Source organism: Cherax quadricarinatus, chromosome 43, assembly GCF_038502225.1.
Source record: "Cherax quadricarinatus isolate ZL_2023a chromosome 43, ASM3850222v1, whole genome shotgun sequence".
Lineage (NCBI taxonomy): Eukaryota > Metazoa > Arthropoda > Malacostraca > Decapoda > Parastacidae > Cherax > Cherax quadricarinatus.
In genome coordinates this window covers 28345948-28362044 of record NC_091334.1, presented here as the reverse complement: position 1 = coordinate 28362044, position 16097 = coordinate 28345948, and the positions used below count along the sequence as shown (strand labels likewise).

At 38.9% G+C, this 16097-nt stretch overlaps 1 protein-coding gene across 1 annotated transcript in view; it reads left to right on the top strand.

Annotated features, from left to right (window-relative positions):
• The window catches only part of gammaSnap1 (gamma Soluble NSF attachment protein 1), a 68131-nt gene that overhangs the window by 37212 nt on the left and 14822 nt on the right, over positions 1–16097 (top strand). Inside the window, exon 10 of the mRNA XM_053784158.2 lies at positions 9962–10069. Within this exon, the coding sequence (XP_053640133.1) occupies positions 9962–10069 (108 nt within the window). The remainder of the gene's footprint in view (positions 1–9961; positions 10070–16097) is intronic.

The window sequence follows — 16097 nt, the reverse complement described above, 5'->3', positions numbered from 1 at the left end:
AGGCTGGTTTGAAAATTTCAAGAAGCCAAGTGGCATACACAGTGTTGTAAGGCACAATGAGGGTGCCAGTTCAAACAAGCGGCTAAAAAATTTGTGTGGGAATTCAAATGTTATGTAGAGTCTGAAAAATTCCAACCCCAACAAGTGTTCAGTTGTGATGAAACAGGCCTCTTTTGGAAGCAAATGCCAGAGAGGACCTGCATCACACAGGAGGAAAAGGCACTCCCAGGACACAAGCCTATGAAAGACAGGCTAATTCTCTTGTTTTGTGGTTATGCTAGTGGGGATTTCAAAGTGAAGCCTTTACTGGTGTATTACTCTGAAAATCCTAGAGTGTTCAAGAAAAACAGTGTTGTCAAGAGTAAATTGTGTGTGATGTGGAAGACAAACAGTAGGGTATGGGTCACAAGGGAAATTTTCCTGGAATGGTTTAATGAAGTGTTTGGGCCCAGTGTGAAAAAATAGCTCCTGGATAAGAAATTGCCACTCCAGTGCCTCCTGTTAATGGACAATGCTCCTGCTCATCCTCCAGACTTGGAAGACTAATTGTCTAAGAAATTGAGTTTTGTAACAGTGAAGTTTTTGCCTTGTAACACCACTCCTCTCCTCCAGCTCATGGACCAACAGATCAATGCAAACTTCAAAAAATTGTACACCAAAGCAATGTTTCAAAGGTGCTTTGACATAACCTCGGACTCTGAATTGACCCTAAGAGAGTTCTGGAAGAATCACTTCAGTGTCATCCACAGCATAGGCTTTATAGATAAGGTTTGGCAGGGAGTGACTTCCAGGACGATGAACTCTGCTTGGAGAAAATTGTGGCCAGATTGTGTCCAAAAGAAGGATTTTGAAAGGTTTAAGGCTGACTCTGTCGACCCTACACCTGTTGTGCAATCAACTGTGGCATTGGGGAATTCCATGGGGTTGGATATGAGTTTGGAGGATGTGGAAGAGTTGGTAGAGGACCACAATGAAGAACTAACCACTGATGAGCTGCAAGAGCTTCATCTGCAACAGCAACAGACCACAGCTGAGAAATTGCTTAAGAGGAAGAGGAAGAGAGGTGGAAGAAGGTGCCTTCTTCAAAGATTAAGGAGATTTGTGCAATGTGGACTAAAGTGCATTAACCCTTTAACTGTTGCGGCCGTATATATACGTCTTACGAGGTACAGTGTTTGACGTATACATACTCATAAATTCTAGCGGCTTCAAATCAAGCAGGAGAAAGCTGGTAGGCCCACATGTGAATGAATGGGTCTGTGTGGTCAGTGTGCACCATATAAAAAAAATCCTGGAGCACGCAGTGCATAATGAGAAAAAAAAACTCCGACTTTTTTTTTTTTAATTAAAATGCCGACTTTGTGGTCTATTTTCGTATAGTATTTATGGTTGTATTCTCGTTTTCTTGGTCTCATTTGATAGAATGGAAAACATATTATAGAAATAGAGGTGATTTTGATTGATTTTACTATAAAAAGAACCTAGAAATGGAGCTCAAAGTAGGGGAAATGTTTGATTTTTGCCAATGTTCAAAAGTAAACAAATGATGTCATTGTCCAATAAATGTCCAACTAGCCATTCTAATAGGCAGTCATGAATGGGTTGATGTTATTTATACAACTATTACAATATTGCAGTAGTCTGCATAATAGTAAATCTTCTATTTTTTGTTTGAATAAAAATTCAAAATAGAAAGCAAGAGTAATATCAGAGGGGCCTGGAGACGTGACTGATGAACAAAGAAAATGTTATTTTAGAGCCAGGAATGTCTGCATTGTTCATTCTGGACCTTATTTTGAAATTGTTATATTTTTTAGTTTTCGTGAAATTGGCCAAATTGCAAATTTCTGACCACATTATTAGGTAGTTGAAATCGGTAAATGGGCAGTTTCTTGTACTCAATCGATAGAAAAAATGGAGTTCTAAAGAAATAGCTATGAGTTTGGGCGACTGGAGTAATGGAATTAGCCGAAAATAGGGCTCAAAGTGGGCGAAATCGCCAATTTGTAAACAGCGCCGAGGTCGCTAACTTCGCGAGAGCAGCATAATTCCGTCAGTTTTCCATCAAATTTCATTTTTTTGGTGTCATTACAATCGGGGAAGGATTCTCTATCATTTCATAAGAAAAAATAATTTTTTTTTTTTAAATTTTGCGACACCTCAGGATTGGGGGTTGCGACAGTCAAGGGGTTAATGTGTGGAGTAACATCACCCTGAGAAAGCTGTTGCAATCCGTGCTGGTGACTTTTACAATGACAATGCCATGTCCCATTTTAAGCAAATCTTAGAGAGATGCCATAAACAGACCTATCTGGACAGATATTTTGTGTGACAGGGGTCCAGTGACTCTCAAGCTGGTCCTAGTGACAGTAAAAAACAAAGGAGGGAAGTGACCTCAGATAAGGACTTGGTACCTACAGTCCTTATGGAGGGGGTTTTCCCTTCCAAACAATAACCTATCTTCCTTCTCTCTTCCTCCCTGTTTTCCTTCCAGCAACAACAGCATTCAAAACGGTTAAGTGTCATGTTTAATGTTCATTCTTTTGTGCATGTAAATTTATATTTAAGGTAAAAAAATTTTTTTGTTGATACTTCTGGATGTCTCGAATGGATTAATTCCATTTACATTATTTCTTATGGGGAAAATGGTTTTGGTTTTGGCCGATGGCTCTGGAACGGATTAAACACGAAAACCAAGGGTCCACTGTACTTACATTATACTACTCTCTAATCTATCTCTACTTTAATTATGCTATTGGTACCTGGGGATCCACCACAGTAAATCATCTTAAGCCAGTAATGCCCCAACAAAAAGTGGCAGCAACATGATACAGTAACTGCCCATCATTTGGGCAATTACTGTATCATGTTCTGCTCCTCTCTGTGTCAGTTTTCTGAGTGGAAACTCCTTCAAAGGCATTACTGAAGTTCATATACTGCAACCATAAAGTAGGTCGTCCTTTGTTCTTTAACCATCTAGCAAGTAATTAACTCATTTTTCAGGGGTTTGTGAGGTAAATTCCCTGACTTATGGATGGTGTTTTAAAGCTATGTGAGTGGGCTTATATCCTTTCCTTAAGAGATCTCTGTCACAGCCCAGAGGCATTCAAGTCATCAAAGAAGGATACTTTACTGTCATGAACAGCACATAGAGGTGTGACAAGAAGCACTGTCTTGCATAAAACCTTGCTCCACACTGAGTGAAAGATTCTGGCAAATGATAACAGACCAATTCTGCAAATATTATCATACTTTAACATTAGTGGGAAAATTCTTCTAGGCATTCCTGGACTTGCTCTTGGTGTGGACTTGTCGTGAACTGTCCTCAGGAAGCCTGTGCAACCAGGTCCTCACTAGAGGTTCACACACATCGCTGGCTTCTACTCTATCCTTGTTTGATGGCCTTCCTTATGAAATATAATCTCTGCAATTGTCCCTTGAGTCGGCGACTTACACCTACTCGTATCAATTCATCAGTAGCCAGAAATGTTCGACAAACTCGTCCTTCAGGACCACACTATGCAGGGGGACCACAGAACAAAACCATCCACCACACAAGCCCAGAATAACTTAGAATGCAGTCAGTAGTCATAGGAATTCATCAGACATCCCACTTCAAGTTGTCTCACCAGCATTACTCTTTGTCTTATCAACAAATGCACCAGGGAAGGTATTACCTTAGACATCAAATTACATTGGGTTCCTTCTACTGAGTGTAAATAATGAGCACAGTAGGTTGTTTTATTGTTTAGGTAATACTTGTTGGTGTTCTTGTGGGTATTGTATATTGTATATTGTAGTGATGCAGTATTGAAGATGTCTTGTATTCTAGGAAATGCATTGTGTTTGTGATTTGGTTTACCTTACCAGAGTAGATGTTGAGTAGCACTGATATAGTTACTCTGTCATTGTAGTCTTGTGTTGTCAGTTAGTCCATTATTATAGTCTTGTGTTGTCAGTTAGTCCATTATTATAGTCTTGTGTTGTCAGTTAGTCCATTATTATAGTCTTGTGTTGTCAGTTAGTCCATTATTATAATATTGTGTTGTCAGTTAGTCCATTATTATAGTCTTGTGTTGTCAGTTAGTCCATTATTATAGTCTTGTGTTGTCAGTCCATTATTATAGTCTTGTGTTGTCAGTTAGTCCATTATTATAGTCTTGTGTTGTCAGTTAGTCCATTATTATAGTCTTGTGTTGTCAGTTAGTCCATTATTATAGTCTTGTGTTGTCAGTTAGTTCATTATTATAGTCTTGTGTTGTCAGTTAGTCCATTATTATAGTCTTGTGTTGTCAGTTAGTCCATTATTATAGTCTTGTGTTGTCAGTTAGTCCATTATTATAGTCTTGTGTTGTCAGTTAGTTCATTATTATAGTCTTGTGTTGTCAGTTAGTCCATTATTATAGTCTTGTGTTGTCAGTTAGTCCATTATTATAGTCTTGTGTTGTCAGTTAGTCCATTATTATAGTCTTGTGTTGTCAGTTAGTTCATTATTATAGTCTTGTGTTGTCAGTTAGTCCATTATTATAGTCTTGTTTTGTCAGTTAGTCCATTATTATAGTCTTGTGTTGTCAGTTAGTCCATTATTATAGTCTTGTGTTGTCAGTCCATTATTATAGTCTTGTGTTGTCAGTTAGTTCATTATTATAGTCTTGTGTTGTCAGTCCATTATTATGGTCTTGTGTTGTCAGTCTTGTGTTGTCAGTTAGTCCATTAGTCAGTCCATTATTATAGTCTTGTGTTGTCAGTCCATTATTATAGTCTTGTGTTGTCAGTCCATTATTATAGTCTTGTATTGTCAGTCCATTATTATAGTCTTGTGTTGTCAGTTAGTCCATTATTATAATCTTGTGTTGTCAGTTAGTTCATCATTATAGTCTTGTGTTGTCAGTTAGTCCATTATTATAGTCTTGTGTTGTCAGTTAGTCCATTATTATAGTCTTGTGTTGTCAGTTCATTATTATAGTCTTGTGTTGTCAGTCCATTATTATAGTCTTGTGTTGTCAGTCCATTATTATAGTCTTGTGTTGTCAGTCCATTATTATAGTCTTGTGTTGTCAGTTAGTCCATTATTATAGTCTTGTGTTGTCAGTTAGTCCATTATTATAGTCTTGTGTTGTCAGTTAGTCCATTATTATAGTCTTGTGTTGTCAGTTAGTCCATTATTATAGTCTTGTGTTGTCAGTTAGTTCATTATTATAGTCTTGTGTTGTCAGTTAGTCCATTATTATAGTCTTGTGTTGTCAGTTAGTCCATTATTATAGTCTTGTGTTGTCAGTCCATTATTATAGTCTTGTGTTGTCAGTCCATTATTATAGTCTTGTGTTGTCAGTCCATTATTATAGTCTTGTGTTGTCAGTTAGTCCATTATTATAGTCTTGTGTTGTCAGTTAGTCCATTATTATAGTCTTGTGTTGTCAGTTAGTCCATTATTATAGTCTTGTGTTGTCAGTTAGTCCATTATTATAGTCTTGTGTTGTCAGTTAGTCCATTATTATAGTCTTGTGTTGTCAGTTAGTCCATTATTATAGTCTTGTGTTGTCAGTTAGTCCATTATTATAGTCTTGTGTTGTCAGTTAGTCCATTATTATAGTCTTGTGTTGTCAGTTAGTCCATTATTATAGTCTTGTGTTGTCAGTTAGTCCATTATTATAGTCTTGTGTTGTCAGTTAGTTCATTATTATAGTCTTGTGTTGTCAGTTAGTCCATTATTATAGTCTTGTTTTGTCAGTTAGTCCATTATTATAGTCTTGTGTTGTCAGTTAGTCCATTATTATAGTCTTGTGTTGTCAGTCCATTATTATAGTCTTGTGTTGTCAGTTAGTTCATTATTATAGTCTTGTGTTGTCAGTCCATTATTATTGGTCTTGTGTTGTCAGTCCATTATTATAGTCTTGTGTTGTCAGTCCATTATTATAGTCTTGTGTTGTCAGTCCATTATTATAGTCTTGTATTGTCAGTCCATTATTATAGTCTTGTGTTGTCAGTTAGTCCATTATTATAATCTTGTGTTGTCAGTTAGTTCATCATTATAGTCTTGTGTTGTCAGTTAGTCCATTATTATAGTCTTGTGTTGTCAGTTAGTCCATTATTATAGTCTTGTGTTGTCAGTTCATTATTATAGTCTTGTGTTGTCAGTCCATTATTATAGTCTTGTGTTGTCAGTCCATTATTATAGTCTTGTGTTGTCAGTCCATTATTATAGTCTTGTGTTGTCAGTTAGTCCATTATTATAGTCTTGTGTTGTCAGTTAGTCCATTATTATAGTCTTGTGTTGTCAGTTAGTCCATTATTATAGTCTTGTGTTGTCAGTTAGTCCATTATTATAGTCTTGTGTTGTCAGTTAGTTCATTATTATAGTCTTGTGTTGTCAGTTAGTCCATTATTATAGTCTTGTGTTGTCAGTTAGTCCATTATTATAGTCTTGTGTTGTCAGTCCATTATTATAGTCTTGTGTTGTCAGTCCATTATTATAGTCTTGTGTTGTCAGTCCATTATTATAGTCTTGTGTTGTCAGTTAGTCCATTATTATAGTCTTGTGTTGTCAGTTAGTCCATTATTATAGTCTTGTGTTGTCAGTTAGTCCATTATTATAGTCTTGTGTTGTCAGTTAGTCCATTATTATAGTCTTGTGTTGTCAGTTAGTCCATTATTATAGTCTTGTGTTGTCAGTTAGTCCATTATTATAGTCTTGTGTTGTCAGTTAGTCCATTATTATAGTCTTGTGTTGTCAGTTAGTCCATTATTATAGTCTTGTGTTGTCAGTTAGTCCATTATTATAGTCTTGTGTTGTCAGTTAGTCCATTATTATAATATTGTGTTGTCAGTTAGTCCATTATTATAGTCTTGTGTTGTCAGTTAGTCCATTATTATAGTCTTGTGTTGTCAGTTAGTCCATTATTATAGTCTTGTGTTGTCAGTTAGTTCATTATTATAGTCTTGTGTTGTCAGTTAGTCCATTATTATAGTCTTGTGTTGTCAGTTAGTCCATTATTATAGTCTTGTGTTGTCAGTTAGTCCATTATTATAGTCTTGTGTTGTCAGTTAGTTCATTATTATAGTCTTGTGTTGTCAGTCCATTATTATAGTCTTGTGTTGTCAGTTCATTATTATAGTCTTGTGTTGTCAGTCTATTATTATAGTCTTGTGTTGTCAGTCCATTATTATAGTCTTGTGTTGTCAGTTAGCCCATTATTATAGTCTTGTGTTGTCAGTTCATCATTATAGTCTTGTGTTGTCAGTTAGTCCATTATTATAGTCTTGTGTTGTCAGTTAGTCCATTATTATAGTCTTGTGTTGTCAGTTCATTATTATAGTCTTGTGTTGTCAGTCCATTATTATAGTCTTGTGTTGTCAGTTCATTATTATAGTCTTGTGTTGTCAGTCCATTATTATAGTCTTGTGTTGTCAGTCCATTATTATAGTCTTGTCTTGTCAGTCCATTATTATAGTCTTGTGTTGTCAGTTCATCATTATAGTCTTGTGTTGTCAGTTAGTCCATTATTATAGTCTTGTGTTGTCAGTTAGTTCATTATTATAGTCTTGTGTTGTCAGTTAGTCCATTATTATAGTCTTGTGTTGTCAGTTAGTCCATTATTATAGTCTTGTGTTGTCAGTTAGTTCATTATTATAGTCTTGTGTTGTCAGTTCATCATTATAGTCTTGTGTTGTCAGTTAGTCCATTATTATAGTCTTGTGTTGTCAGTTAGTTCATTATTATAGTCTTGTGTTGTCAGTTAGTTCATCATTATAGTCTTGTGTTGTCAGTTAGTCCATTATTATAGTTTTGTGTTGTCAGTCCATTATTATAGTCTTGTGTTGTCAGTTAGTCCATTATTATAGTCTTGTGTTGTCAGTTAGTCCATTATTATAGTCTTGTGTTGTCAGTTAGTCCATTATTATAGTCTTGTGTTGTCAGTTAGTCCATTATTATAGTCTTGTGTTGTCAGTTAGTCCATTATTATAGTCTTGTGTTGTCAGTTAGTCCATTATTATAGTCTTGTGTTGTCAGTTAGTCCATTATTATAGTCTTGTGTTGTCAGTTAGTCCATTATTATAGTCTTGTGTTGTCAGTTAGTCCATTATTATAGTCTTGTGTTGTCAGTTAGTTCATCATTATAGTCTTGTGTTGTCAGTTAGTTCATTATTATAGTCTTGTGTTGTCAGTTAGTTCATCATTATAGTCTTGTGTTGTCAGTTAGTCCATTATTATAGTCTTGTGTTGTCGGTTAGTCCATTATTATAGTCTTGTGTTGTCAGTTAGTCCATTATTATAGTCTTGTGTTGTCAGTTAGTCCATTATTATAGTCTTGTGTTGTCAGTTAGTCCATTATTATAGTCTTGTGTTGTCTGTTAGTCCATTATTATAGTCTTGTGTTGTCAGTCCATTATTATAGTCTTGTGTTGTCAGTCCATTATTATAGTCTTGTGTTGTCAGTTAGTCCATTATTATAGTCTTGTGTTGTCAGTTAGTCCATTATTATAGTCTTGTGTTGTCAGTTAGTCCATTATTATAGTCTTGTGTTGTCTGTTAGTCCATTATTATAGTCTTGTGTTGTCAGTCCATTATTATAGTCTTGTGTTGTCAGTCCATTATTATAGTCTTGTGTTCTCAGTTAGTCCATTATTAGTCTTGTGTTGTCAGTTAGTCCATTATTATAGTCTTGTGTTGTCAGTTAGTCCATTATTATAGTCTTGTGTTGTCAGTTCATTATTATAGTCTTGTGTTGTCAGTTAGTCCATTATTATAGTCTTGTGTTGTCAGTCCATTATTATAGTCTTGTGTTGTCAGTTAGTCCATTATTATAGTCTTGTGTTGTCAGTCCATTATTATAATCTTGTGTTGTCAGTTAATCCATTATTATAGTCTTGTGTTGTCAGTTAGTTCATCATTATAGTCTTGAGTTGTCAGTTAGTCCATTATTATAGTCTTGTGTTGTCAGTCCATTATTATAGTCTTGTGTTGTCAGTTAGTCCATTATTATAGTCTTGTGTTGTCAGTCCATTATTATAGTCTTGTGTTGTCAGTTAGTCCATTATTATAGTCTTGTGTTGTCAGTCCATTATTATAGTCTTGTGTTGTCAGTTAGTTCATTATTATAGTCTTGTGTTGTCAGTTAGTTCATCATTATAGTCTTGTGTTGTCAGTTAGTCCATTATTATAGTCTTGTGTTGTCAGTTAGTCCATTATTATAGTCTTGTGTTGTCAGTTAGTCCATTATTATAGTCTTGTGTTGTCAGTTAGTCCATTATTATAGTCTTGTGTTGTCAGTCCATTATTATAGTCTTGTGTTGTCAGTTAGTCCATTATTATAGTCTTGTGTTGTCAGTTAGTCCATTATTATAGTCTTGTGTTGTCAGTCCATTATTATAGTCTTGTGTTGTCAGTTAGTCCATTATTATAGTCTTGTGTTGTCTGTTAGTCCATTATTATAGTCTTGTGTTGTCAGTCCATTATTATAGTCTTGTGTTGTCAGTCCATTATTATAGTCTTGTGTTGTTAGTTAGTCCATTATTATAGTCTTGTGTTGTCAGTTAGTCCATTATTATAGTCTTGTGTTGTCAGTTAGTCCATTATTATAGTCTTGTGTTGTCAGTTAGTCCATTATTATAGTCTTGTGTTGTCAGTTCATCATTATAGTCTTGTGTTGTCAGTCCATTATTATAGTCTTGTGTTGTCAGTCCATTATTATAGTCTTGTGTTGTCAGTTAGTCCATTATTATAGTCTTGTGTTGTCAGTTAGTCCATTATTATAGTCTTGTGTTGTCAGTTAGTTCATTATTATAGTCTTGTGTTGTCAGTTAGTTCATTATTATAGTCTTGTGTTGTCAGTTAGTTCATTATTATAGTCTTGTGTTGTCAGTTAGTTCATTATTATAGTCTTGTGTTGTCAGTTAGTTCATCATTACAGAATATTGTCTTGTCTGAGTTTTAAAGAAAAGATCATTTTCTCTCTCTTAGGAAACCAATAAGCCAGGTGTGACGGACACATACCCACCCTACACCTCCAGTGGTGTTGCTGACATTGATGCTGTGACCAGAGGCATCAATGATGCTTCAATATCTCAGGTATGTACCTTACACCTTCATTGGTGTTGTTGATGCTGTGACCAGAAACATTAATGATGTATCAGTATTCCAGGTATGAACATGAACACAAACATTTCATTTTTACACTGTTCAATTTCTCCAGAGTAAAACCTATCCCCCCCCCTCTGTCTGTGTCTGCCTGTCTCTCTGTCTCTCTGTCTGTGTCTGTCTCTCTCTCTGTCTGTGTCTGCCTGTCTCTCTGTCTCTCTGTCTGTGTCTGTCTCTCTCTCTTTCTGTGTCTGCCTGTCTCTCTGTCTGTGTCTGTCTCTCTGTCTGTGTCTGTCTCTCTGTCTGTGTCTGCCTGTCTCTCTGTCTGTCTGTGTCTGCCTGTCTCTCTGTCTGTGTCTGCCTGTCTCTCTGTCTCTCTGTCTGTGTCTGTCTCTCTGTCTCTGTCTCTCTGTGTCTCTGTCTCTTTGTCTCTGTCTCTCTGTGTCTCTGTCTCTCTGTCTCTGTCTCTGTCTCTCTGACTGTCTCTGTCTCTGTCTCTCCCTCTCTGTCTCTCTGTCTCTCTCTGTCTCTGTCTCTCTGTCTCTGTCTGTCTCTCTGTCTCTCTCTCTGTCTCTCTCTCTCTCTCACACATACACACACACACACACACACACACACACACACACACACACACACACACACACACACACACACACACACACACAGGGTTTGACAAGGTTAGGTTAAGGATCCCTAGCTTTATTGACAAGCTATTACAGGTTAAGGATTCCTAACTTAATTGACAAGCTAAGACCTGTTACCTACATCAGCTCATTCTCTCTCTCTCTCTCTCTCTGCCTTCTCTTCTCTCTCCTCTCTCTTCTTCTCTCTCCTCTCTTTTTTTTTTTTTTTGCACACAGGGTTTGACAAGGTTAAGGATCCCTAGCTTTATTGACATGCTATTTACAGGTTAAGGATTCCTAACTTTATCGGCATGCTAAGAGCTGTTACCTACATCAGCTCATTTGAAAGCATTTTCATTGTTATGAGACATACAAGTAGGGAACGGGATGAAGTTGGAGCCATCTGTGGGCCAGCATTTTCATGTGATCAACTGACTTTATCTCATTGACATCATTATGCTGTACGAATGTGTTCCATACTCGAGTCATCCTGGGTATATATGATCTCAGATGGAGTAATGTTCTGGAGAAGGGTACAGCCAGAGTGAAGTTGCTGCTTTCTGCCCGTTTTGTGGCATAAAAGCTTGTTTCTCGCTGTCCTTGAAGTGGATCCAAGTGTGGTACTTTGACAGTATTGGCCTTGTATGTAACAGTAAGGCCACCCACATCCCTCCTGTGTTGAAGACTCTGCTGAAATGACAGATCCATCCAGGATTGGTCCAGGCGAAAGATGAGACGTCTTGCTCTGTTCTGTACTCTGTCAAGCAGTCGCAGATGAGGGGGGGGGGTGCAGGCAAACCAAGAAAGTGGAGCATACTCAAGGTGTGAGCGTACTTGTGCCTCATACAGGATCTTGCAACCCTTACTGTCAAGCAGATGGGAGATACGGCGAAGTGCTGTAAGCTTCCTGGCTGCCTTGTTTGTAAGATTTACAACGTGGTTCTTCATGGTTAGTTTGGAGTCAAATTTCACCCCAAGGATATCAACTTCTTCTCCAGGTGCCAACATCCTCCCATTCATCCTTACTACTGCACCAGCATTACCATCATGGTGCCTAGAGACGATCATCATTTGCGTTTTCTCAGGTGCAAATGTTACTTGCCATCTATTTCCCCAAGCTGATATAGCTCTCAGCTGGTGATTGATGTAGCTTAGAGCAGCTGGCATTTCTTCTCTTGGATAAGTGAATGTCAGTGTACAGTCGTCTGCATATGCATGTGATTCTGGGATGAGATGAAGAAGGTCGTTGAAGTAGACATTCCATAACAATGGACCCAGCACGCTTCCTTGTGGAATACTTGCCCCAATAGGATGTCTTGCTGATTCCATTCCATTGAGAACTACACTTAGAGATCTACCATGAAGGTAATCACTGAGGAGACATAGCATAGAGCCTGCAATTCCCAGTGCTTGAAGTTTTGCTAAGAGGCCCTGGTGCCACACCCGGTCGAAAGTGCCAGCAATGTCCAGTGCTACCACACAGCTGACTTTGGATTCATCCAGTGACTGGTGCCACTTAGTGGAGAGGTTTAACAACAGATCAGCAGCAGAGTAACCTTTCCTGAAGCCATATTGACGATCACAAAGTAGTGAGTGGTAGTCAAAAAACTCTGTCATTTGTCTTGAGATTATTGTCTCAAGGATCTTACCAGTGATTGACAGGAGTGACACTGGTCTGTAGTTGCTGATTTCTGCTCTGCTCTTCTTTTTGTGAACAGGGACTACATTTGCCTCTTTCCATAGAGAGGGCCATTTACACTGTACTAGGCAGTGCTGAAAGATGTGAGTTAGAGGTGTTGCTAGCTGGTCTGCACATCTTCTCAACAATCTTGGGCTCAACTTGTCTGGGCCCACAGCCTTTTCTTGGTCAAGCAATTTAAGTAGGAAATGCACCTCCTCCCGCCTTATTGTCACCACTGACAGTTTTGAGACAGTTCTTCCAGCTAGCCAAGGAGGGTCCCTTGCTGGATCAGGAACTTGCATTTTGGTAGCAAAGTGTTCAGCAAAGAGGTCCGCCTTCTCTTGACTACTAGTAGAGGTGGTCCCATCCTGTCGATTTAGAGGTGGAATAAGTTCATCAGGCAGATAACCTTGTCTGTCCTTGACCAGGGACCACCAGGTTTTGGAGCCTACCCTACCTGATGCTAACTTTCTTTTAGTGTCCACCTCCCATTTAGCAATGGCCCACTTTTGAACATCACCCATATGCCTACAGGCTTGCATGTGCAAGTTCCTGTTATAGGTGGTAGGATGTCTCTTATACCTTCACCATGCTTTGTACTTAGCAGTAGCAGCCTCTCTACAACGAAAGCCAAACCAAGGCTGATCTGTAGGCTTCGTCACATATTGCCTGTGAGGAATGTGTTCTTGTTGTAGATTAAGGATGTGTCCAGTGAAGGCTTTCACTTGGTTGTCAACATCCCCTTGGAGAAGAGCATTCCAGTCGGTGGTGGCGAGCTCAGAGCAAAGGGCTGGCCAATTACCTCTTTCCCATAGCCAGGTTGTGCGTGTGGACTCCTCACCTCGTTCTGTTGGGATCTTAAGTGTCGTAAAAACAGCCTTGTGGTCAGACGATCCAACGTAGCCGAGGGGTTGACAAGTGACTATGCCTTCTGCCAGATCACTCACTACTGGGTCAAGGGATATGAGTAGGGAAATCAACAAAGTTTCTCATGTCAAACACTGCAAGAAGGTCATCAAAGTTCCTCTGTATAAGGTGCTGGTTGAGGTCACCAACAATTATAATATGTTGACAGTTGTGTTGTAGCAGAAGGGAGTCAATATTTTCCATTAGGAAGTTGATAGGGTCTGCATGTTGCCACTGAGGTCTGTACATTGCACATGCTTGTACAGAGGTACTAGTGTTTATACAGAGCTTGAAGAACATCATTTCAAGATGTGTAGGGGTGGCAACATCAATGTGCTGGGCATGAACACTTTTAGAGAAGCACACAGCAACACCTCCTCCTTGCCCTTACCTGTCTCTTCTCATCCATGAGGTGTAGCCAGCAATTCTTGCAAAATTTTCTGGAATCCTGTCATCCAAAAATGTTTCAACAACAGCTATCATGTCAGGACGTCGAGTGTTCACAAAACTATGTGTGAGCTCTCCAACATTAGTAATGAAACCTCTAATATTGGCCGACAGGATGCTGATAGACTGGCTCCTCATGATGAAGTGGTCAGCTTGAGGTGGTGGGTGTGTAGGGAATGTAAGGTGCCTGCCCTTGAGAGAGGTAGGGTACTGAGGCAGCTGCAGGGATGTAGGTCTGTGGTCTTGTATAAGGCACAATCCCACCTGCTGGGCTGGGATAGGAGTAGCTAAGTGGGTGACGTGTGAGAGTGTTCACCAATTCAGAGATCCTGCTGGTTTGTTCTGAGAACAGGTCTCTGAACAGGTGGCCCTGTCTGTCAGGTTCCTTTTTCTTCCGACACTGGTCCTCCTTATGTCCTTTCTTGTAGCAGTAATTACACCTGGTATCTCGCAGGCAGTTGTTGACAGTGTGCCCCTTCCGGTGACAGCGAGAGCACAGCCTAGGTGCCTGGGAGGGTGGACTAGGATTTGTTGCACCTCCTGTGTTTTGCAGATTTGTCCTCAGATTCTGCCGCTGGAACTGTGTTAGTGGAGGGTGAGACAGCTGTAGATGTCTTCCTCCTCCACGTCCTCCTCCATGTCCTCTGCCCCGTCCTCTACCAGTTCTGACAGATGTGTCCCTGCTGTTCGTACTTCGGCGCAGTAGGTGATCAGGTGCAGTGATAGTTCCCTGATCATTAACTGCACCGTTCTCTGGTGGAGAAACTCCTGGCTCAGAACTTGCTGATGAAGCACTGCTACCAGATTCTAGAATAGTGTCGGCAGGTATGCTGACAGGTGTAGGATCAGAGATGGTATGTGCACTGTCAAGTAGACTGGCAGTGGCTGAAGCAGAGATGTCAGGTGTAGGAGAATTAACAGATCCAAGGCTTCCCTCGTTGCTGGGAAGAGGATTTGTTCCCTCTGTGGTGGTCAGAGGAATTGTGTTAGAATTCCCAAAGGTAGTGTTTTGAACTCTGTCAGTCTGTGGGACCTTAGCGATGACAGAATTCCACCAGTTCTCTCTCTCTCTCTCTCCTCTCTCTCTCTCTACTCTCTCTCTCCAATTTTGACTAAAAAAAATAGTTTTATCTTTTAAAATTTCTAACAGTCTTTTTCTAAAGGTAAAGGTGACAAAAATATGAAATTTTGTGTAACAGTTATGGAATTATGCAAGTATGAAGTTGCAAGTTGAGGTCGCTCTATGCAGCAATGATTTCACCCATTTTGAGGCCTGTTTTGGGCTGATTGGCCCAATTCTCAACTAATTCACTATTATCCTTTTCACCCATTAACCACTAAAAACTACTAGTTTAACCATTAGAAATGCCCTATTTAAGCCTTCGGCAAGTGTGATCACAAGCAGTAGCACACAGAATAATTGATAAAAGAATAACGTAGAAAGTGGGTAGATGGATCTTTCTATCCAAGAGAACACAGAGAAATAGTAAACAGAGTTAAGTCAGAGACTGCCACAATGAAAAACTTTGTTCCACAAGGTACAGTATTTGCTCCCACCCTTTTCCTCATACCTGACAAAGATAGGGACATTAATCATAGCGCTGTATAATCGTTTGCATGAGTGTCATCCATTGAGGAAACTAAATTTTCAATCAGAAAACATTTTGATGTTCAGTGAGGACAAACTTTATTTTCTCTGTTATGGGAAAGTTTAGGAAATAAAAATCTAGAATGGAGTATAAAATAAATTTTAACTGCACACTAGAGTAAAAAACTAATGTGATTATATATGAGAGTCTCATCTCCAAGGACCATAACAGTGTTGTTATCACAACTGTGAGGAAAGTGATAGGATGGATAATTTTTTTTTTTTTTTGTTAACAAGTTGGCCGTCTCCCACCGAGGCAGGGTGACCCAAAAAAGAAAGAAAATCCCCAAAAAGAAAATACTTTCATCGTCATTCAACTCCTTCACCTCACTCACACATGATCACTGTTTTTGCAGAGGTGCTCAGAACACAACAGTTCAGAATCATATACATATAAAGATGTACAACATATCCCACCAAACTGCCAATATCCCAAACCCCTCCTTTAAAGTGCAGGAATTGTACTTCCCATTTCCAGTACTCAAGTCTGGCTATATAAAAATAACCAGTTTCCCTGAATCCCTTCACTAAATATTACCCTGCTCACACTCCAACAGCTCATCAGGTCCCAAATACCATTCGTCTCCATTCACTCCTATTGAACACGCTCACGCACGCCTGCTGGAAGTCCAAGCCCCTCGCCCACAAAACCTCCCTTACCCCTTCCAACCTTTTCGAGGACGACCCCTACCCTGTCTTCCTTCCCCTACAGAT